At 44.8% G+C, this 25034-nt stretch overlaps 1 protein-coding gene across 1 annotated transcript in view; it reads left to right on the top strand.

Annotated features, from left to right (window-relative positions):
* The window catches only part of LOC120535107 (olfactomedin-like protein 2A), a 132826-nt gene that overhangs the window by 94894 nt on the left and 12898 nt on the right, over window positions 1-25034 (top strand). Inside the window, exons 5-6 of the mRNA XM_039762692.1 lie at window positions 3508-3736; window positions 22570-22863. Of these exons, the coding sequence (XP_039618626.1) occupies window positions 3508-3736; window positions 22570-22863 (523 nt within the window). The remainder of the gene's footprint in view (window positions 1-3507; window positions 3737-22569; window positions 22864-25034) is intronic.

The following is a 25034-nucleotide window of genomic DNA, read 5'->3' as shown; positions in this document are numbered from 1 at the left end:
TGACACACTCACTCACTCTTTCATTCATTCATTCATTGACTCTGCCACCCAATCTTCCATTCATTCGTTCATTCAGTCAGTCACCCACACATTCTTTCACAACCTCTTTCATCCATCCATTCATTGTTCACTTTGCCAATTGACTGATTCATTCGTTCATTGACTCAGCCACTGGTTTATTCATTTGTTCATTTAGTCACCCAATCTTCCACTCATTCCCTCACACATTCATTCACTCACTCACTCATTCATTACTTTGTCATTTATCCATTCATGCATTTACTTACTCATTTATTTATTCATTCATTACTAATTCACAGACTCATTCATTTACTCTTTCGTTAATTCACTTGTGCAGTTAATTATTCCCTTCCTTATCCATCCATTATCCAACCCGCTATATCCTAACTACAGGGTCATGGGGGTCTGCTGGAGCCAATCCCAGCCAACACAGGGCGCAAGGCAGGAAACAAACCCCGGGCAGGGCGCCAGCCCACCGCAGGGCACACACACACCAAGCACACGCTAGGGACAACTTCGGATCGCCAATGCAACTAACCTGCATGTCTTTGGACTGCGGGAGGAAACCCGCACAGACACGGGGAAACTTCTCTCTGAGAGGCAGCAGCGCTACCCACTGTGCCATCGTGCCGCCCTCCATTCATCATTTACTTGCTAATTGATTGCTTAATTTGCTTGTTTAGTCCCTCAACCCTCCATTCACTCACTCTTTCACACTTTCATTCCTTTATTTACTCCCTTATTCATCCACTCATGAATTCACTCACTCGTTCATTCTTCCAGTCATTCCTCCAATCATTCACCAACTGTCTCACTTGCCTCTTCATTAATTTGGTCCAAGTTCAGACATTCATTCATTGACACACTCACCCAATCTTTCACTCACTCACTCACATCCTTGTTCATCCGTCCGTTTTTTATTCACTTGCTAATTGACCGATTCATTCATTCATTCATTGACTGAGCCACCACTTTACTCATTTGGTCACCCGATCTTCCACTCACTCCCACACACATTCATTTATTCACTCATTCTGTTTCCACTCATGCACGGTGGCGCAGTGGGTAGCGCCGTTGTCTCACAGTTAGGAGACCTGGGTTTTGCTTCCTGGGTCCTCCCTGCGTGGAGTTTGCATGACTCCCCGTGTCTGTGTGGGTTTCCTCCCACAGTCCAAAGACATGCAGGTTAGGTGCATTGACGATGCTAAATTGTCCCTAATATCTATGTGCTTGGCATGTGTGCGTGCCCTACGGTGGGCTGGCGCCCTGCCCGGGGTTTGTTTCTTGCCTAGTGCCCTGTGTTGGCTGGGATTGGATCCAGCAGACCCCCGTGACCCTGTAGTTAGGATATAGCGGGTTGGATAATGGATGGATGGATGTTTCCACTCATTCATTTATTTATTCATTCATTCATCCACTCATTCTCTTTCATTCCTTCATTAATTCAAGTTATGTATTACCTTCTTTATCCATTCATTATTTACTTGCTAATTGATTGATCGATTGATTGTTTAATTCAGTGGTTCTCAAACTGTGGGGCGCTGAAGCTGTACAAGGGGGGCGTCGAATAAATGAACAAGACATCAAAATTGATTTTTTATATTTTTATTTCAAATTTAAATTTGCAAGCATATAATCACAACGAATGCATTGTAACTAAAATTAAAATAAAACATTTCTAAAGCATCGATCTAATGACTAACATGTGCCTGCTTTAAAGTACACAGCCTGTCCAGGTTTGGTTTGATATTCGAGATACGACACTCTGAGCTCCTTTTCTGTTTGAAGTTTGTTTCTATGACGAGCGGCGCCGCTGCTGCTTTTATAGTCGCGTATTTTCAATCCAGAAAGTTCGAGACGTATCGGTATCGGTCGCGAACATTCGGGTAACAGTAGATCGGGTGATAATGCGGCGCGACTGCACCACATTGGCAGCGTTGCCAATATTGCCAAACTGAGTTAATACTGCGCATTGGGTTATTTTCATGATACAACTAACAGCGGTATAATATTTGTCGGATGAAAATACGTTCGTCTCGCGCAGATTGACTTCATCGGTGTCCTTGTTTACGAGATTTTTAAAAATTAAAACATATTTAATCGTTTCTTTACGTAAAATAAAATAATTAAATAAGGATAAATTATTATTCTTTGTTTTTGGGATTAGAATTACTACCAAAAACCACACAAGGCATTTTAACAGTTGCACTTTAAAAAAATAAATTGCAAATAATTCATCGAAGCTAGCCGAACACATACAAATGTTATGGAAATAAAAATAATAGGATACCGTGACCCCGCACGAGTTTCATACCTTTGTTAGTTGTTAGTGATGAGCACCAAAGTGTTCGGGTGTTCGGTCCGAACACATCGCGATGTTCGTGTGCTCTACCGAGCACCCGAGTATAATGTAGGCTAGGTCAATGGGAGACAACCAGGCACCCCCTGATCTGAAGAGGGGAGGGTGCCTGGTCCATTGGAAAAGGTCAGAAAGTGACAGAAACACCACCCAAATGGACCGGGAACAGCATGGGGACAATGTCTGGATGCATCTTGGACTCCCAAGTCGCTGCTGGGAACCAGTTTGTCCGAGTTGTACGCCACTTTTACAGACTGACAAAAACACGCCCAAAATCCCCCCAAAAAATCAATTTTACAGGAACAATGACGCTCTAAAACATGATATGGGAGTGCCTGCAGGTGAGCTGACGCTCTAAAACATTAGATGCGAGTGCTACACGCTGTTCAGCGCACCCTATAAAAAAAATTACTTACCTGCCCCTTGATTGGCTGTTTCCAACCCGCGAAACGTGCGGGGCGGAGACTCGAGCATGCGCACGAGCATATGTGGTGCTAGTTCGTGTAGCGCCATGCTCTGAGCATAGCGATGCTCGAGCCGAACACATGTTCGATCGAGCATGCTCGCTCATCACTATTAGTTGTCTCATGGGTTATTCTCATCTATCTTATATTATGCAGGGGGTGCAGAATTATTTCAGGTAGAAAAGGGGGTTGGGTGCGAAATACAAAAGTTTGAGAACCGCTGATTTAATTCATTCACTGCCTCAGCCACCAATTCGTGTGTTTGCTTAGTCACTCAGGCCTTCACTCTTTCACACTTTCATTCCTCCACTCATTCACCAACTTTCTCACTTGCCCCTTCATTAATTTGCTCTGCATTCATTCACTGATTGACTCACTCACTCACTCACCCGTTCATCATTTGCCAATTCATTCATTCATTCATCGACTCTGCCACCCAACCTTTCATTCATTTCTTTTCCTCAAGGGGGCGCACTGGCAGCAGTAAGGACACCAGGGCTCACATCCCAGGTCCTTCTCTACAAGGAGCTTGCCAGTTCTCACCTTGGGTTTCCTGTGGGTGGTCCTGACAGAACATCCCGGGGGGGCACATTCAATTCGCTGTTTTAAAGTTCTCCGTTGACCTTCATAGTGCGACTTGTTCTCCTTGTTGTTCTTCTTCAGGAGACGGCAGGTGGGAAGACGAAAGACACCAATAAATACGTCAACAAGAAGGCGCCGCCACCCAAACCGGTGAAGGAGAAACCCATCAAGCTTAAGAAGGAAAGCGTGAAACCTGTGAAGCCCACCGCCAAGGCCAAGGCCGCCGGCCACCAGCCTGGAGTCATCAGGGGCATCACGTACTACAAAGCGGGGCACACGGACAACGCCGAGAGCAACGTCAGCAGTAAAGGTCAAGTTCACTTTTCATCGTTGATTTCTTTTATTTATTCTGTAGATTGTTCCCCTCCCCCCAACTTTACATTTCCTCTTAGACCCTCCGGCCCATCATCCTTTGCGTCTTTTGTGTGCTGTTATACACTAGCTAAGGACCACGAGGACCACCAGACATTCACCTGCCTTGTGGTTGCACTGCGGTGTGGTGGGATTCTCCCTCCCAGCCTAATGAATCAAAGGCACTGGTGCAGCGGCGTGCAGAGCACTCTGTGTGTATATAGCGCCTTTTTAGTGCCCACACTCTCAAGGCACTTTATACTCTGGTTCCATTTTTTTGTGTGTTATGTTGTAGTTGGCACAGTGCTGGGCAGGACTGTCACACAGGACTGGGGTTCAAATCAGGACCCGTATTCTCTCAGGGACCCCTTTTTTCCTCCTGTTATTCAAATAATGAACAGGACAGGGTAACAAGTGAGCATAAGTTGGCACTGTATGTTTGTGAGTGTGCCATGCAGTAGACTGGCACCCCACTCAGTGTTTTTTTCTTGCCTTGTTCTCACTGCTGCTTGGCTCCAACCTCAGGTCAAGTCAGGTCAGATCAGGTTGGGGAGCAGGCACTGGTACAGTGTGTTGGCGCACACACTACTAGACAAAGCAGCTCGGGACCCCAGTTGGCAAAATCCCCCAAAGCCAGACTCACAGTCTAGTCTCACCCATTGGAAATGACCGTCTATCTGCTGTAGCCAGGTGTTAGGTGGGCGTCCCCTTGGCCTGGTCCGGCCACTCAACAATGAGTGTCCTGTGAGCCGGATCACCCTCGGGTAATGGCACCACATGGCTGTAGTGCTGTAACTGATGCTCCTTCACAATGCAGGTCTTGTCCCTCATTCGGGACTCCATGAGCAACACAAAGTCAAACCAGCGGTGCCCAAGGACCCTCTGAAGAGTCACCAAAGGAGACCCCTTCATATTATCAAAGATGGAGAAGCCTCACATGTGCCTGTGTGCCACCTTTCATATCAATGGAAACAAGAAAGTCAGGAGTGGCATTCATTGGTGAGTGCCTGGCAGTGGGCCTAAAGTCTCCATCATTCCAGAAAGCTGTGGCCAGGACCTCTGGATCATAAAGAGATGCCCACCCTAACTCCTCTGCCATCTTCCAGATTATTGGACATTTTCTTAATGTTACCATGCCAGTATTTTAAATTCTGAAGCCCACAGTGGGTAAAGATTACCGTGACCAGTAAATACAGGCAAGAATTTATGGAGGGCTATATATGGAGGGCAGAAAAAACAAAAGGGCAAAAAGGACCACTTTGGGTGACTGCAACTTCATAACCCGTGTAAATTTAGAAAGGCCAACCTAAAGGCCACTGGAGATCACGCCAGCCTGCAAGAACAATAGTCGGCGTGTCACGTCCAGTTAAGTCAGGTGCTGCCCATTTCCTTTTAATCATCCTAAAAGCCACAAATCTTGAGACCCTTGGACACCATAAGGCCCCTTATGTAAGGTGCTGCAGGGCCCCCCACCCCCAAATGCTAACGGGAGGAGTACAGTGAGAGGCTAAGTGGATGAGGGGGCTCCATCTGTCTGGGCTGCTAGCCGCTTGGCATCTTCTGCTCCAGTTGGGGTCACGTAGGGCATGTGCCAAGGACCGGGCCGGACATAATAAAAGTTTGTCACACACAAGCGCCTTCTTGTTCTGCTGCCAACCGCCTGCGTTAACATGGCTGCCCCTGGGCTCCCACTTTGATGTCCGCCTCTTGTCTTGTCGGCCGCACAATCGTGCCTTGTTAATGGTCACACAGTGAGGGGCTTGTGCTGACTTTGCTCACTAAGCTCGTTCTGTTTAATTCAGAAAGGATGACGTACGCTGATGAAAAGTGGCCGAGAGCCCCCCGCAATGAAACCGTATGACGGGACATTATGGGAGTGGGATATCATGAATATCCAGGCAGAGTGGTCATCTCTCCAAATATACAAGAATAGCATAGTGGGGGGCTGCAATTTATTAATTTAGTTTATGCTTTATCCAAAGCAACTTACAAAACACATAACATCATTATAAGAGTGTCAGTGTAAGAAAGGATGCATTAGCAAAGAGCTATTACACATTCATCAAAAATGTTATGAATTGACAAAATAAATGACATTTACACTTGATTAAACTGATGTCTTTATTCAAAGTAACTTACAAATAACATGTTTATAAAACTGAACTAATCAAATTAGCAGTGACTCATCACAAGTTAATTAAGAATGTAAGGTGTTAGGAGTAATACGCGAACATTTATATGTGGCAACCCTAATGGGAGCTGCCGAAAGAAGAAGAAGAAGAAGAAGATGAGATTCGCCAAAGCAACTTACAAATGACATAAGTAAGAAATCAACACAAGAGCATCTGTGGAGGGTCAGAACTAACCAAAGGTGTATTAGCATTGATTCATTATAGGTTAACCGTGCAAATGATGTGTTGGGGGTAAAAAGGTGACATTGATTATTGCTTGAATGATGCCATTTTCCAAAGTAACTTACAAATGACATGCATAAAATCAATACAGAGCGTATAAAGAAGGTCTGTACTAAGCAGTGATTCATTACAACTTAGCCTGGTATATAATGTGTTAGGGATAATTAAGGGGCATTTACATGTATTTAATTAATGGAGTTATTCAAAGCAACTTACAAATGGCATGTATAAAATCAAGACAAGAACATCTATGGAAGGCCAATGCTAATCAAAGGTACATTAGCAGTGATTCATTATAAGTTAACCAAGAATGTAATGACTTGAGGAAAACAGGGACATTTATGTTTCTAAGTTAATGCCATTATCCAAAGCAGCTTCCAAATGAAAGATCTATGAAATCAACACAAGATCATCTATGGATGGGTGATACTAAACAAACATGCTTTAACAGTGATTCATTTAAGTCAACCATGCAAATAATGTGTTAGGGGTAATTAGGGGACATTTACATTTATGTAATTGATGTCATTATCCAAAGTAACTTACAAAGGACAAGTTCATATGCTCAGTACAGTAGAACAGCAAAGTAGGTACTACACACAGGTGCATTAACAGGAATTTGTTATAAGATAACCGTGCAAGTAATATGCTAGGCTAATATAGTGACATTAATAATTGTTTAATTTATGGCATTATCCAAAGCAGCTTACAAATGACAGATGCATCAACTCAGTACAAGAACATGTATGGACGGTCAATACTAAGCAAAGCTTCTTTAGCAGTGATTCATATCAACTTAATCACACATATAATGTGTTGGGGTAATTAAGGGACTTTTACATGTATTTAATTGATGTCATTATCCAAAGCAACTTACAAATGACAAATGCATAAAAGCAGAACAGGAGAGTACATGGAAGGTCAGAACTAAGCAAAGATTCATTAGCAGCAAACCATTACAAGTTAGCTCTGTTGTGTGTTACAGATAATTAAGAGACATTGACATGTATTTAACTAATGAAATTATCCAAAGCAATTTACAAATTACATATAGGTAAACTCAACACAAGAGCATCCATGTAAGATCAACACTAATGAAAGGTTCACTAGCAGTGAACCATTACAAGCTAACCAAGAACATAACGAGTTAGGGGTAAACAGGGACATTTACGCTTATTAAGATAATGCCATTATCCAAAGCAACTTACAAATGACATTAACATAACAGCATCTGTTGGGGTCAATATTAACTAAAGGAACATTACTAGTGATTCACTATAAGCGAACCATGCAGATAATGTGGGGGAGACAATAAAGTGACATTAATATTGGTTTAATTGATAATTTTTTACAAATCATGGATGCATAAAATCAATACAGGAGCGTGTATGAAAAGTCAGTACTAAGCAAAGGTTTCATTACAATTAACCCAGCATACAATGTGTTTGGGGTAATTAAAAGACACATTACATTTACCTAATTGATGGTATTATCCAAAGCAAATTACAAAATGGCAAGTGCATCGACTCAGTACAAGAGTATATATAGAAGGCTGGTACTAAACAAAGCTCCAGTAGCTGTGATTCATTACAAATTAACCTCACATATAACGTATCAGAGGTAATTAAGGGGCATTTATGTTTATTTATTTGATGCCATTATCCAAAGCAACTTACAAATGGCAAGTATATAAACGCAGTACAATAAAACAGAATCTATGGAAGGCAGGTACTATCCATAGGTGCATTAGCAGGAATTTGTTATAAGATACCACATGCCAATAATGTGTCGGGTCTAATAAAGTGATATCGCTGTATGCCAACACACACATGGGCCCTGTAGGTAGACAGCTGTAGGTTTATGGAATAACAAAGGAGTAACATCTGACTAACAACAGACACATCCCATACCCTTTAGTTATGATACAGCAGCTGCCCGTTCTGTACAAGATGAATATTTCTGATAAGTTTCTGTGCCCAGTTTACATGCATGAAGGAGAAGTGAAGCCAGCTAAACATTAGAAGCTCTAAGTCGTCATCAATTGTTGGCACGTTTACAGCTACCTCAAATCCAAATGTCAAACAAACTGAAGCCAGATTTGGCGTAAACCGGGAGCAGCGCTGGCACCAGAACTACGGTGACTGCCTGTCAATCGCAGCTGCACTTGTGTTTGCTTATTAAACCCCAAGGGGCACTAAAGATGACGTCTCTCATTTGGTCAAAGGGCCAGCGATGGTCACAGACTCGGCCGGACTTGTGTGACACTCAGTACCCTTATCATTAGGTGTATCCTCCTGAACTTTCAGGAAGTGCCTGTCTCCATTTTAGTAGTAGTGTGAAGCTGGCAACAGAAGACAAACACGCCCACGCCGTTGCTGGTGGCTCCATTTCCCATTTTGAAATTGGGACAGGATGTCAGAGTCCTCTGTTTATTGCCGTGCTGCCCCGGGCTTCCTGTGGGAAACTCAAATAAGGAGCAGAGTTGGCGGCAGCTGAGATTGAGCAGATGTGCCGCCATGTGGGCTGAAGCGACTCACTGAAGGGCTGGGGTCCAAATCCTGCGCAGGCCAGGGCAGGGGGCTACTGTAAAACACCTTTAGCAGGTTCCGCTTATTTCATGTCCGGTCTACCCTGTCCCAATTCTGTCATTCCAATTAGGAATGCTGCCCACCAGCAGACAAACCTGATCTGTTCTATGTAAGTGAATGGATGCTGTTATTTCAATAGGTGGAAATGCCCAATGCACCCCCAAGGAAGGAGTTGGGGAACTGGCACAGTGGGTAGAGCTGCCACCTCACAGCTCGGGGGGCACAGTCTGGTTACTGATCTATGTGGAGTTTGCATATTCTTCCTGTATCTTTGTGACATTCTCTCCACATTCCCAAGACAGGTAGCCAACTGTGCGGAGTTTTCATGCCCCGCATGTCGGTGTGAGTCTTCCTCAAAACAGAATAGAAATACTTCATCACTGTACTTAGGTTTAGGAATACTTCTACATAACTTGAGTTCAAATTTTTTCTGTCAGCTTTTACTTTCCAACACAGATAGCTACATTTTGTTGGGCACATTTGTTACAGAAAAGTTAAACCAGAAAACAAAAGGGTGACACAAATACCCACAATGCATTACTCAGTCAATTATCTGAAACACTGGCCTCCCACACTTTAAGAAAATTTGTGTCCATGAAGAATCTGCGATGATTTAGCATTTCAACACCTCAGCATCTATGCAGTCATTCCAAGAAAACCTGCAGAATGGGGCGGGCCTGGATATTTGAGGCGGGGTGATGATGTGCCTCCCCCAGTCCCAGTTATTTCCAAAGAGTTGTTGCTGTAGATAAGGGCAAAAGGGGAGTGGAAGATCTGTCAATCATTTTTAAGACTTCAGCCAATTACATTTTAGATGTTTGCTGCAGCATCATCCTTCACACGTGATTTGCCAGCAAGAACTTGATTGGTGGAAATCGAATCTGATTGACAGTTATATCCGGCCTTGTTTTGTAAGGGTAGGTACCATTTATGCTTTTTATTATATAGACCCATGCCCTCCAAAACCCAGGTTAGGGGATGGGCTTTTCTTGCCACAGTCATTTTCCAACCCGCTATATCCTAACTACAGGGTCATGGGGGGTCTGCTGGAGCCAATCCCAGCCAGCACAGGGCGCAAGGCAGGAACAAACCCTAGGCAGGGTGCCAGCCCACTGCAGGGCACACATAGACACACACCCACACACTAGGGTCAATTAACCTGCATGTCTTTGGACTGTGGGAGGAAACCCACACAGACACGGGGGGAACATGCAAACTCCACACAGGAGGACTTGGGAAGTGAACCCAGGTCTCCTAACTGCAAGGCAGCATTGCTACCACTGCACCACCATGCGCCCACCACAGAGTGTTTGATTTTAAAATTCTGGGATGGTAACAGTGATAGTCTTGGGAGTGGGGGCGTTTGACCTCAGGATCCTAGAAGGCTGGAACAAGCAACCCTTTCACCTCCTTTCCTAGTAGTGTCCCTGTCTTGTCCCCTCTGTGGCTCCCTCACGTCTTTGTGGCAGTAAGTGGTCTTTAGTTTTTCAGAGCGTAGTCGCAGTGCAGAAATGAGACAAAGCGTTCAAAAACCCAATTTTGATGAGATTCAGGACCGGCTTTAGCATTTTTGCTGTCTTAGGCGAAGCTGTAAATGGCACCCCAAAAAATCTGCCATCCCAACTGCCCAATCACATGACCGTCTCTGTGATGAAAGTGTATTGTAAATGTGGAATTATTGCTGTTTTACCCTTCGACAGAGTTTTGCTGTTATGACAGTTTGAAGAGATCATGAACTGATTTCTGTATTTACATTTACGTATGCATTTAATATCGGCTACAGGTTGTGAAAGGAAACGCCTTGACACAGGAGAACGTTTGGGGCAGCTGCCTGTAGACTTGAATAAGGGTGCAAAGAATTGAAAATTGGTAGTACAGTTGTGTACAGGTGGAATTCACAAGCAGAAGCTGACTGGTATTTAAGGCATGTTAGCAGAAGTGACATCATCGGGAGTGGGACCAGGAAGTGACATCATCGGGCAGGAACCGGAAGTGACGTCATTGGGAGCGGGATCAGGAGGTGATGTTATTGGGTCCCCGCAGAATTTCCCGTGTTTGGTACGCAGGAATAAAAGAAAGAGGTTTACTGCACCCCGCCACCCCCTGGCTTGGTGTGGAATTCCCTTCTTTTGGTCCTTTTAGCTGTCACCCATGCGCACGTGCGTGACAAGTGTAAATATTTCCATCCATCCATTATCCAACCCGCTATATCCTAACTACAGGGTCATGGGGGCCTGCTGGAGCCAATCCCAGCCAACACAGGGCGCAAGGCAGGAAACAAACCCCAGGCAGGGCGCCAGCCCACCACAGGGCACACACACACCAAGCACAATTTAGGATCGCCAATGCACCTAACCTGCATGTCTTTGGACTGTGGTAGGAAACTGGAGTACCCGGAAGAAACCCACGCAGACACGGGGAGAACATGCAAACTCCACGCAGGGAGGACACGGGAAGCGAACCCGGATCTCCTAACTGTGAGGCAGCAAGCACTACCCACTGCGCCACCGTGCCGTCCAGTGTAAATGTTTGTTTTAGTGAATTGTATAATTCTTGATCAATTATGCCCAAGAAAACTAGCAGTTTACCGTGGATATTAGGTAAATTAATGTAAATTTGACCGAGCATTTCAGCTCTGGAGATGGCACAGTGGTAGGGCTGCTGCCTCCCAACAAAGAGACAGGTGTTCCAGTCGTGGGTGATCCCTGTGTGCAGTCTGCATGTTCTCTCTGTGCTCAAATCTCCTTCTGATGCAGAGCCGGTCAATCCATTAAGTGACAGAGGTGACCACCTAGTGCCTAGTCACCTGAGGGGCACCGTTTATTTAACTCAAGGGGCATGCACTCCATACCTTTCCATTATGCCTGCACTATGATAAGTGAGGGATGCTGTTTTTTGCTTCTGAAGGAGTGCGCACTCCTGACACCGACGGGAACCCCCAGTCCTCAAAGTCAAATAATACTTAAAGTGCACTATGGATACTGAGCATGCCACCTCAGACTGGGGTGACGAATCAGCATTCATCCCAGCAATGACCTAAAACATACAGCCAAAGCAATGCTGGATTGGCTTTGGGACAAGTTTCTGAGAGAGGGTGTCCTTGAGTAGCCCAGCCAGCCAAAGCCCAGACTTCAACACCATAGAACATCTGTGTAGAGACCTGAAGATGGCAGGTCACGCTTCCTAACCCATCTAATGGATGGAGCTTGAGAGGATCTGCCTGGAAGAATGGGATCAGCTGAGCAAATCCAAGCCAAGCTTGTAGAGACCTACCAAAGAAGACTTAAAGCTGGAATTCTTGTCAAAGTGGTGCTGAATGAAGCAATTGAATACTTCTATGAATGAGAAATTTCATTTTCTAATTTTTAATAAATTGTTAAACCTTTCTAAGAACAAAAATTAAGGTGAAAAAAAATGATAAATGTACCCTGGCTGCATCAGGAGTGGGCAGGAGGAGGAGTATAAGAACCTAATCAAGGACTTTGTTAAATGGTGCGACTCAAACTACCTACAACTGAACACCAGAAAGACCAAGGAGCTGGTGGTGGATTTTAGGAGGACCAGGCCCCTCATGGACCCCGTGATCATCAGAGGTGACTGTGCAGAGGGTGCAGACCTATAAATACCTGGGAGTGCAGCTGGATGATAAACTGGACTGGACTGCCAATACTGATGCTCTGTGTAAGAGAGGACCGAGCCGACTATACTTCATTAGAAGGCTGGCATCCTTCAACATCTGCAATAAGATGCTGCAGATGTTCTACCAGACGGTTGTGGCGAGCGCCCTCTTCTATGCGGTGGTGTGCTGGGGAGGCAGCATAAAGAAGAGGGACGCCTCACACCTGGACAAACTGGTGAGGAAGGCAGGCTCTATTGTAGGCACGGAGCTGGACAGTTTGACATCCGTGGCAGAGCGACGGGCGCTGAGCAGACTCCTGTCAATCATGGAGAATCTACTGAACAGGATCATCTCCAGACAGAGGAGCAGCTTCAGTGACAGACTGCTGTCACCATCCTGCTCCACTGACAGACTGAGGAGACCCCACACTATGCGACTCTTCAATTCCACCGGGGGGTAAACGTTAACATTATACAAAGTTATTGTCTTTTATATCTTCATTGTTATCACTCTTTAATTTAATATTGTTTTTTGTATCAATATGCTGTTGTTGGAGTATGTGAATTTCCCCTTGGGATTAATAAAGTATCTATCTATCTATCTATCTATCTATCTATCTATCTATCTATCTATCTATCTATCTATCTATCTATCTATTTTAAAATAAATGTACAACACGGTAAAGTCTGAGGAAAGTGAAGAGGTTTGAATAAGTTCTGAATCCACCGCAGAACACAATCTAAGGTTACATCCATGTGGAGTCTGCATGTTCTCCCAGGGCCTCTGTTGGTTTTCCAGTTTTATTTCCCAACTCTGGTTAGGACTGTAAACTGGAGTGCCGTGGGTGGGTGAGTGAATGTGATTGTTTCTGTGAACTTTCTTCATAACGAACAGACATCCCATCTGGGGTTGACTCCCCCCCTTGTGGCAGATGCTCCCCACTATCCTGATTTGGATTAAACAGTTTCCTTAATTTGCACTCAAGGAGCCTTGGCAGACAAAGTGGCTCACTTGGGGGTCACACACTCAGCCTGTGGTGGCAATTAAACTGTCAGCCTGACACTTTACAATCTAAGAAGTTGTCCATTTGGGGGCAATAATCTGTAACTTCAGAGAAATGGCAGCAGGATTACTGGGAATGAGGACTGGGAGGAGTGTAGCATCTGGGATGTCATATCTGGGCTCAAAGACCTCTGCTGTCATGGGATGTGTGTGTGTGTGAGAGAGAGGGTTTTGAACCCACCATTGTCCAGGCAGTGGAGTGAACAGATTTGTTCCACTTGAGCCTGTGAGTTTGGACAATGGCTGTCATAACAGTGTACTGTACAAATGAATGAAAATGACAGTTTGCGTTATTTCCGAGTACAAGAGGACCTTAATTGCGTGGGTCGTTGGATAGGAGGCGTCTTGCAGCTGTGATTATAGAGCAGACATCTTAGCAGAGCCTGATGGTTAATTAGATTAAGTGCCTTTGACTTTTTTGGTACTCGTCTGAATGTGCAACCGTCAGCATTACAGCAGGTCTGTCATAATTGTTGTCATTTTCCGGCTTCTTCTAATTAGGCCTTGTGGTAGAAATGGTCACATCATTCAGGTTGGTGCTCCCCACTCACTACGAGAAGGATTTTGAGTAGTGAGAAAAGTGCCATCTGAATTTAAGGAATTATGATTGTTATCATGAATGCGCTCTGGAATTAGTGAGTCCTTGTGCCTTTTTTTGAATGCTCTTCATTTTGCTCTGTTTTTTTGACTTGGCCTCTAATTCTCTGTATTGGGACTCGTTTCCTTAAGCTAGCATTTGTGTTCCAGGCAATTGTATTTGGCCTTTTTGTTCTCCACAGAGCCTTCTTTTGTGCCTCCGGGCAGTTTATGGAAATAAACCATCCATCCATCCACCCTCACTTATCCGAGATCAGGTCGCGGGGGCAGCAGCTTGAGCAGAGATGCCCAGACTTCCCTCTCCCGGGCCACTTCTACTAGCTCTTCCTGGGGGAAATCCAGAGGCATTCTCAGGCCAGCCAAGAGACTTAGTTCCTCCAGCGTGTCCTGGGTCTTCCCCGGGGCCTCCTTCCGGTTAGACGTGTCCAGTTAGACCTCACCAAGGAGTTGTCCAGGAGGCATCCTGATCAGATGCCCGAGCCAACTCATCTGACTCCTCTCGATGCGGAGGAGCTCCTCCCGGATGCCATGTCATTTTTCTTAACACAGATTCCACAAGACCCATTTGGCGTCTAGCCGGGGTTTCTGACAGGATTTCCCCCTCTAGTAAGCATTTTTAGAAGTGCTGTTGGAACTTATTGGGACTCTCTGGTGCTTTGAACTCCCAGTTCTGTGATGTGGCTCTCTGCACACACTACACACATTTATATATTTAATTGGGGTCTTTTTAGGACACTGTAGACCACGGGTGTCAAACTCCAGGCCTGGAGGGCCGCAGTGGGTGCAGGTTTTCTTTCTAACCCTTTTCCTGATTAGTGTCCAGTTTCCACTGCTAATTAACTTCTTTTCCCTTCATTTTAATAGCCCTGTTTTTAAGGATTGAGTCTTCTGAATTGATTCCTTTCTTCATTAAATGACAGCCAAACAGAAATGAGACATGAAACGAGCCAACAGATGACCAGCTAAATTGGGGCTTCAAACTTTGTTAAAAAATCATCATCCCTACTGTGAGCACTGCGTTCATGAGGGGTTGGAGTGGTTAAGAAACACAACACTCTCAGAGCCATCTAATTAGTTTCTCATATAAGAAGAATTGGGGAAGTATTGTAATCATCCAAGGATTCGATGTTGAGATTTTGATGAATCTCGATGTTTTAGACCTCCCCGTGTATGAAAATACCATTTTTGGAATTATGTGTGTATGTGTGCTTCTCGTATATGAAGTATTGGAATCCTCCAAAAATTTAATTTTGAGCTTTTTATGAATCTCGACATTTTACACCTCCCTGACTTTCTCGTATATGTAGTATTGGAATCCTTCAAAAATTTAATTTTGAGCTTTTTATGAATCTCGACATTTTAGACCTCCCTGACTTTCTCGTATATGAAGTATTGGAATCCTCCAAAAATTTAATTTCGAGCTTTTTATGAATCTCGACATTTTACACCTCCCTGACTTTCTCGTATATGAAGTATTGGAATCCTCAAAAAATTTAATTTCGAGCTTTTTATGAATCTCGACATTTTAGACCTCCCTGACTTTCTCGTATATGAAGTATTGGAATCCTCAAAAAATTTAATTTCGAGCTTTTTATGAATCTCGACATTTTAGACCTCCCTGACTTTTTATAATATGAAGTATTGGAATCCTCCAAAAATTCAATTTTGAGATTTGTATGAATCTCAACATTTTAGACCTCCCTGACTTTCTCATATATGAAGTATTGGAATCCTCCAAAAATTAAATTTCGAGCTTTTTATGAATCTCGACATTTTACACCTCCCTGACTTTCTCGTATATGAAGTATTGGAATCCTCGAAAAATTTAATTTCGAGCTTTTTATGAATCTCGACATTTTATTCCTCCCTGACTTTCTCGTATATGAAATATTGAAATCCTCCAAAAATTCAATTTCGAATCTCGATGTTTCTGGCCTCCCCAGGTCCGAAAATACCATTTTTGGAATTATGTGTGTGTGTGCGTGTGTCTGTAAATACGATAACTTGAGCATACAAGTATAGGTACAAAACGCAGATTTCTATCCACTTTCTGGCTATTTCCGTTAACGGAACTGATACTTTACCTTTTATTCATGCAGCTGCAGAGTCCGATTTATTCAACTTTACTTTTAAAATTATTGTTCAATATACAGGTAAAATTCCGTTCCAACGAAATTTTAATTACAACAAAGTATTTTTATGGTCCCAACACTTTCCCCATATGACACGAGTCTATAGAAATCTTGTTAGTATGAAATACATTCAGCAGATACTTTCATTACAATGAAGTGACCTTGAAATGCCTGAATTAATCATCCACAGAGCAGTTAGTTCTGTGGCCGCAGCTCAGTTGTGCACAACAATCCTCAAACAGAAACACTGTAAATTATTTTCTCTTTCAGTGATACCTTTTGCTTATTGCTCGTCAACATTTGAAAAACATCCATTGGAATTTAACTCATTGTCACCCTCCTATAGAAACGGCAGACACGAAAAAACGGCAACAGTTCATATTAGAAAGAAAAGGTTAAATTTTTGCAGCTCTCGATTGCGGCAAAAAGAAAAAAAGACTTTGCCAATTGTGAATTCGGAATTTTGCCATTGCCGCTGTCAACTTTGTTGAAAGACTGAGCAAAAAAAGAAGAAAAATCTCGGGTTGCAAATTTATGCGACCTGCTGCATTTGAAGACCTCGAAAAAGCCGTTTTGTGTGGTTCACTGACGCTCGTTCAAGAAACATTCCTATTAATGCGTCACTCATTCAAGAAAATGTGAGGTTCCTAAACTCTCTTGGGACCTCCCACAACTGGCTAACACACCGAAGAGCGTCCTGCAGTGCGCATCTGTGGAAGACTGTTTATCTGTTGCTCACAGCTCTGGGGCGGCTCTTCACTGAGGAAAACAGAAAAGATCTCGATGGGTGATGCAAGGAACCTTGTAAATGCAGGGCACAGTATTATCTGACCACGACCCTATCCGACTGCTGTGTCTCTGTGTAAGAGAGCGGCAGATCACGCTACAATAAATAACCTTGCCGTTCCTGTTTCAAGCTGAATAAAGCTAGTTTTGCTAAAGTACTGAGACTCAGCCTCGTGTTTTGCGGTCCAAGACAGGGACTTATAGCGCGACCACAATCTTTTATGATTTGCTTCTGTGTCGCTTCACTGCAGCGCTATGAGCCTGGTTATGCCCTGCAACGGACAAATAATCTTCCACAGACGCAGCAATCGCACTTCGGGACGCACTTCGGTGTGTCGCCCCATTGGGTGAGGGAGGATCCAAAACAGATCAGAAACCTCACACTAGGAAGAAGAAGAAGAAAAGGATGATTCAGCTCCTGAATGATAACTGTGCTGCCCACAACATGCTTCCACATTTCGATAATATTCGCGTTGAATTCCTCCCACTCAATTGCACAGCAGTGCTTCAACCCTTGGGTTTGGGCGTCATTCAAACCCAGAAAGGAAATCCATCCATCCATCCATTTTCTAACCCGCTGAATCCAAACACAGGGTCACGGGGGTCTGCTGGAGCCAATCCCAGCCAACACAGGGCAGGAACCAATCCTGGGCAGGGTGCCAACCCACCGCAGGACACACACAACCACATACTAGGGCCAATTTAGAATCGCCAATCCACCTAACCTGCATGTCTTTGGATTGTGGGAGGAAACTGGAGCGCCCGGAGGAAACCCACACAGACACGGGGAGAACATGCAAACTCCACGCAGGGAGGACCCAGGAAGCAAACCCAGGTCTCCTAACTGCGAGGCTGCAGCGCTACCACTGCGCCACCGTGCCGCCCCAGAAAGGAAATGCTGAGGAAAATTCTCATGAGCATAACTTGTAGACAGGAGGAGATTAAAATGAACCCGAAAGAAGCTATTGAAATGATTGCAAACGTCTGGACGAAGTTAAAGAAAGCACTAGAGTGACAAATACGGAATCTCATTACAACAGTATTTTCATTGCAATGAAATATTTTTTAGGTCCCTGGCAGTTTGTTGTTAACGGAATTTTACCTCTACACGCGCGCGTCGGGTCACGACCATAATTCATTCCAAAACTCTGGTTGTAACCCGATTTGGCCGTGACCCGAAGTTATTTCCTCCAAAGGACTGTATGTAAATACAATTAATCTGTTCCGGACCGTACAAACTGTATGTAAATATATATTTTTTTAAAGATTTTTAAGCACAAATATAGTTAATTATACCATAGAATGCGCAGTGTAATAGTAAACTAAATGTAAAAACATTGAATAACAGAGAAAACTAACACTGCAAGAGTTCACGCTATACCGCTACAAACCGCTCGCTAAAAACACTTTTTTTTAATGAGTTTTATGCACAGGGGAAAAAAATGAACATTTGAAAAATCCGTAAATTAATAAACCACTAAGAAAAGTAACATTGCAACAATGCACGCTACGAACCGATTGCTGTAAACAGAAGTGAAGTGGAGGTTAAAATCCAATAGAAAAAAGTCTTCATTAAATACGAGGTTAAAACAATGCTCGAAGCAGTCTCTTTAAAACCAAGTCCGGTGCATTCTTTAACTGCCTTCTCGGCCTTATGCGTCCAGCCCTCTCTCTCTCTCGCGTGCGCGTGTGTGTCTGTGTGTGTCGCTCTCTCTCTCGCACGTGCGTGTGTGTCTCTCTCTCTCTTGTGTGTGTCTGTGTGTGTCGCTCTCTCTCTCTCTCTCTCGCGCGCGCGCGTGCGTGTGTGTCTCTCTCTCTCTTGTGTGTTTCTGTGTGTGTCGCTCTCTCTCTCTCTCGCTGCACAGGGAGAGACTGAACATGTGCAGAAATCATCGGCGCACACAAACCGAAAGGGAAACTGGCTCATTCGTATACCTAGTGTGTGGTCGTGAACAGATGCAAACGTTTGGTGAACTTTTAGGTCGTAAACTGATTTGTACGTGTTCAGAGACGTTTGTGAACCGAGGTTCCACTTTATTATTAATTGGATTTGTTGTTGATGGTTCTTTAACTCTTTAACTCAGTTTTCTGAAAAGCACACAAAGCAATAATTTCACACATCAGTCAGTATAAAACATCTGTTGCTATCTGCTGTGGCTGCTGTTGGCACATGTTGGGCATCTCTGGCGGCAGTGGATGCATTTGGGGGCACCTTGATGGTCAACAGGAATAAATGGTAGAGCCGGCTGCCTGGCTGTCTTCGCACAGCAGGTGGGTGGCAGTGGTGGTCGCATTGTGACCCAATCTGGTTTGTACCTCATGTCATCAGAAGTGGTGGTCCTCCCAGGCAAACACTGCTGTAGGCGCACCAGCTACATGAAAGTGTTCAGCACCACGATCACCTGGAGACTGATCAGATGACGCTGGTAGCTCACTTTCGTTTTAGATCTCCATCTCCAGATCACTTGCATCAAACTCAGAGTCCGGCAAGTCAGAGTCCGATTCAACAAAATTACGTAAATCATTCATGGAGTATTTTGCTTTGCACATTCGCGTTGGTCTCTCGCCACATGTCGGTGCCATTTTAGAGGTTGTTTGCTCTTCGCTACTCCTGCACACGTAGGGATTCGAGGTTAAATCAACAAAGCTATGTAACTTTCCTTATAGCAAAGATAGTCGGACTAAAATGAAAGGGTGAGTTTTGTTGCAGTTTACAGCTGATTACCGTCCTCTACTCCTGAATTTTGACAAAAGTCGACATCATCCCTGAAAGATTTAATGTGCATAATATGAAAATCTAATCGATGTCTTGCGGTTTACTCCTCTAATATCCACCCCCTATATCTGAATATACGAGAAAGTCGAGGGGAGACCACTCCTGATTTTGGTCATTGGGATCATATTGCTGTTGTATGTCCCCAGATCTCGGCCTTGACCCAATCCTGTCTGTAAGCTCTGCAGGCAACTCCTTCAACCTCCTGGCTTGGCTTTTGTTCTCTCTTGTTCTCTGGAGCGCCTTCAGAGTGGTGGTCTGGTTCTTGGTTCACCCCTCTTACCTGATTCCCTTCTCCCCCTTTTGCTCAGTCTGGCCTGTTGCGGTTGCTTCAGATGTATTCCATTCTGAAGGCCCGACACAGGAATTATGCATGTCTGTCTCTGAACTATGCGGCCAACTCCTTTGACCCCCTGGGTTGGTTTTTGCTCGACTGTGGGACTCTCTATAGACAGGTATGTACCGTATGTGCCTTTCCTAATCAGTCCAGTCAACTGAATTGACCAGACCAAGGTGTAGAAACATCTCGTTGGTGTTCAATGGAATGGGATGTGCCAGGAGCTCAGCCAGAGTGACCAACGGGTTCTTGGTCACCTCCTTCACCTAAAGCCCTTCTGTTCCAATTGCTGAGTTCGGGCAGCTCTAGGAAGAGTCGTGCTTGTTACAAACGTCTTCCGTTTAGGAAGTAATGGAGGCCACTGTGCTCTCGGGACACTTCAGTGCTGCTGCCTTCCCCAGATCTCGGCCTCCACACAAAGCTGTCCTTTAGATCTGCAGGCAACTCCTTCTGAACTCCTGGTTTAGTTTTACTCAGCAGTGGGACCCTCTCTGGACAGCTGTGTGCGCCTTTCCTAATCAGTCCGATAACTGAACTGACCACAGGTGGGACACCAAACGAGGAGTAGAAACAACTCAATGGTGATCCACAGAATGGGAACGCCAACCAATCCCTAGCAAAGGATCTGAATACTTGGGTCAATGGGATATTTCAGTGTTTATCCTTCTATATAAATGCGGTCGGGATTGTCCTTCCGTCCCATGAGTGCTACGCAGGCGCGGAGTTTCACACACGCCCCGTCCATTTTGCAATGCATGATGGGATTTGTAGTTTCGTTTTTCCAGGTAAAAGATGATTTTCTACTCCAGACTGTGTGATATCTTCTTCTTCTTTCTTACTATATAAAAGCGGTCGGGATTTTCCTTTCGTCCCGTGAGTGGAAAGCGTAGCGGTATTCCGCTTATCACAGACTTACTACTTGCAGCTTGAGGTACGAAGCGACGAGATGTGAGCAGAGTTCTGGTGCTCCCATCGTTCCCTTGCTTTTGTGCGCGATGCGCTGGAAAAATAGACAAAATGGAAATAATTAATGTTGATGGAGTACAAATGCCTCACCGTGTAGTAAATATCAGGGGGGTTCAAAAGGGCGACCTCAATATAGGAAAAAAGTTAAAATTTCATCACACTGCGGTGGGTTGGCACCCTGCCAAGGATTGGTTCCTGCCTTGTGCCCTGTGTTGGCTGGGATTGGCTCCAGCAGACCCCCGTGACCCTGTGTTCGGATTCAGCGGGTTGGAAACTGGATGGATGGATGGATTTCATCACAAAAATAACAGAAACTACAAGTATTAAAGTAATCCCACTCAAATGCAATATAACCAAATTAATGAGTTTGTATAAAATATCAAATTGATCTACATATCGAATTGCCTTAAGAAGTGTTCAGCTTAAAAGGCGGGTGAGCCTAGTTTCTAATAAATTTGCAAAAAAATTCTAAAAACGTGTATGCGCTTTGTCATTCTGGGTGTTGCGGTTTGTTTGGTGAGTAAAAAAAAAAAATGAATACAAATGTTTTTAGCACAAGGCTGCAACATAAGGAAGTCTGAATAAAGTCTATAGCAGTGGTTCTCAAACTGTGGGGTGCGCCACCCTGGGGGGCACTGAAGCTGTACAAGGGGGTGCGTCGAATAAGTGAACAAGACATCAAAATGAATTTTTTACATTTTTATTTCAAATTTAAATTTGCAAACGGTGGCGCAGTGGGTAGCGCTGCTACCTCGCAGTTAGGAGACCCGGGTTCGTTTCCTGTGTCCTCCCTGTGTGGAGTTTGCATGTTCTCCCCATATCTGCGTGGATTTCCTCCGGGTACTCCGGATTCCTCCCACAGTCGGGTATTCCGGATTCCTCCCTCAGTCCAAAGCCATGCAGGTTAGGTGCATTGGCAATCTTAAAATTGTGTTTGGTGTGTGTGCCCTGCAGTGAGCTGGCGCCCTGCCTGGGGTTTGTTTCCTGCCTTGCACGCTGTGCTGGCTGGGATTGGCTCCAGCAGACCCCTGTGACCCTGTAGTTAGGATATAGTGGGTTGGAGGATGGATGGATAAATAATTTATTCTTTGTTTTTGGGATTAGAATTACTACCAAAAACCACACAAGGCATTTTAACAGTTATTAAAGCACTTAAAAAAAAATTGCAAATATTTCATCAAAGTTAGCCGAACACACGCAAATCTTATGGAAGTAAAAATGATAGGATACCACGACACCGCACGAGTATCATACCTTTCTTAGTTGTATCATGGGTTATTCTCATCTATCTTATATTACGAAGGGGGCGCAGAGTTATTACAGGTAGAAATGGGAGGGGGGTGCGAAATACGAAAGTCTGAGAACCGGTGGTCTATAGCCATTATCACAAACACACTCAGTGCCACATATGGAAGAGGTGACTTCTAATGCTCCCTCCTCTACTAATCCTGGTTTTAAGGTATTTCATTAAAATGTTTGGAAGGAGGAGTTAATTGTTTTATTTTTTTAATATTACAGAAAATATAGTAAAGACTCCAATCCGCACTGAAGTACAAGCGGTCCAATCAGAAGAGCAACCAGCGATGCCTGAAACGTCCGCGGTTCAAACTCTGGACACCACAGAAGCAGGCATGGAGACCACGACCAGCAGCTCCACATCCCCGCCAACCACCACGGTGAGCAGCACCACCACTACCACCAGCACCACCACCACTACCATCGCCTCAACTACCACCACGCCTGAGAACGTACCGGCAACGGTCATGATCGTCATTGATAATCTGGCCAGTGCTAATGCCTCGGCCAACAAAGGTAAGCCAAAAAAGAACTTTCTGTCCTGATAGCGTTTGTTAAATTCTGTAGATGTGTGCAGTCTCGTAACAGGTCAGCTGTGTGACTTAGCGGGTCCGCGGCTCGAACAGAATGGTCAGTTTTTAAATAAATAATCGCCGCACTGTGAGTGAGAAAGAAAGAACGAGAGAGAGGGGGAACGAGCGAGAGAGAGAGAGAAAGAGCGAGAGAGAGGGGGAACGAGCAAGAGAGAGAGTGAGAAAGAGAGACAGAGAGGGAGTCCGACAGAGAGAGAGAGAGAGAGAGAGAGAGAGAGAGCGGGAGAGAGAGAGAGAGAGAGAGAGAGAGAGAGAGAGAGAGAGAGAGAGAGAGAGAGAGAGAGAGAGAGAGAGAGAGAGAGAGAGAGAGAGAGAGAGAGAGAGAGAGAGAGAGAGAGAGAGAGAGAGAGAGTGAGAGTGTAGGCTCGCTTGAGCAAAGACAGGCAGCTGGAATGAGAGTCCTGTCAGGGTGTAAGGCCAACACTCGGGGGCCGTGTGTACAGGTAAAATTCTGTGGAATCGTGTGGATTGGGTCACTCCTGCTGAGTTTTTCAGAGGAGCAGAAGTGACCAGTTCATGGACGGCTCGCCGTGTAAGGCCAAGAAGGCAGCGGGAGTCGGGGAGCCTTGGGAGGTTGAGCCCCAGCGTGAGCTCCCTGGTCGCTGAATAACCCAAATCTCGGTACGGGGTGATGAGGTGTACTTAGTCAGGGGACGGAAGGCTATCAGACCAGCGTGGAAGGCAGCTGCACCTGCTGAAAGGGGCGACTCTCCTGTTGCAAAGCCCGATGGGAGAAGCAAGGGAGCCGCCAGCTAAAAAGAGAATGCACCAGGTTTTTAAAAAAGGGGACAGCTTCCAGGCCATTGTTTTAACCTCATTTTAAAGGATTTATTTACTATAGATTTTAACCTGCATGTTTTATGCACGTTATATATTTAATGAAACATCCTTGAGCACTGCACTATGGACACTGTTTTGGTTTTGTTTTTGGCTTGTTTTTAATAAAAGCACTTCTGCACTATCCCGTTGCCCCAAGAGTGTTTTGTCCCCATGTGCACAGTTCATCCGGTTTCATTACCGACGGTGTTGGGTTCAAGGGCTCCTGAATCTGGAAGAGCGGGCATATGGAGCAGGACCCGCACCGTCACAAGCAGGTTGTCCGTGGTCAGGTTGCTGTCAGCAGTGTGCGTCTTCTCCATTCATTCATGTTGTCATAAGCAACAGGAGCCCCCCAGATTTCTTAACACGAGGGCGAGTCAGAAATGATCCGCACTCCAGTTATATTAAAACTTCTGTTGGTGGCATAGTCTTTCCGTTCGGAGCCCCCGTCTCCCAAGTCACTGCCGTGCAGGTGTGAACGCATTACGTTAGATCATTTGTAACTGCGGTGTGAGAGACTGTCCCACTTGGGATTTGCATGAAAGAAGAGCAACGTGCAGCAATTCGTTTGCTTTTGTGGTCTGAGGGTCTGACTATTTATCGAAGACTTTGTGCATAAGATGGAGAAAGTGTTCAGTCACGAAGAAGTGCGTATGAATGGATAGAGAAGTTCAAGGAAGGTCGCCCAAGTGTCAGCCATGAAGAAGGAGCCGGACGCCTATCCACGTCCACGACCAATGACGAGGTCGACATCGAGCGTGCAGGTGAAACGATTCAGTTGAATAGACGAGTGACAATGTGGCACCACATATGCGATGTTTGCTCTGAGGATGTTAATGGAGAAGTTTAGAGAAGGCCAGAAGCAGTTGCATTGCGTCTTTGTGGACCTGGAGAAAGCAAATGACAGGGTGCCTCGAGAGAAGCTGTGGTATTGTATGAGGAAGTCGGGAGTGGCAGAGAAGTACGTAAGAGTTGTACAGGATATGTACGAGGGAAGTGTGACCGTGGTGATGTCTGTGGTAGGAGCGAAAGATGCATTCAAGGTGGAGGTGGGATTACATCAGGGATCAGCTCTGAGTCCTTTCTTATTTGTAATGGTGATGGACAGGTTGACAGATGAGATTAGACAGGAGTCCCCGTGGACTGTGATGTTTGCTGATGACATAGGGAGCAAGTTGATAAGACCCTGGAGAGGTGGAGATCTGCCCTAGAGAGGTGAGGAATGGTCAGTAGGAAGAAGACAGAATACATGTGTGTGAATGAGAGGGAGGTCAG

This window comes from Polypterus senegalus, chromosome 9 (genome assembly GCF_016835505.1).
Source record: "Polypterus senegalus isolate Bchr_013 chromosome 9, ASM1683550v1, whole genome shotgun sequence".
Lineage (NCBI taxonomy): Eukaryota > Metazoa > Chordata > Cladistia > Polypteriformes > Polypteridae > Polypterus > Polypterus senegalus.
Note: the sequence above shows the minus strand (reverse complement) of the source record. Positions and strands in the feature narration are given on the sequence as shown.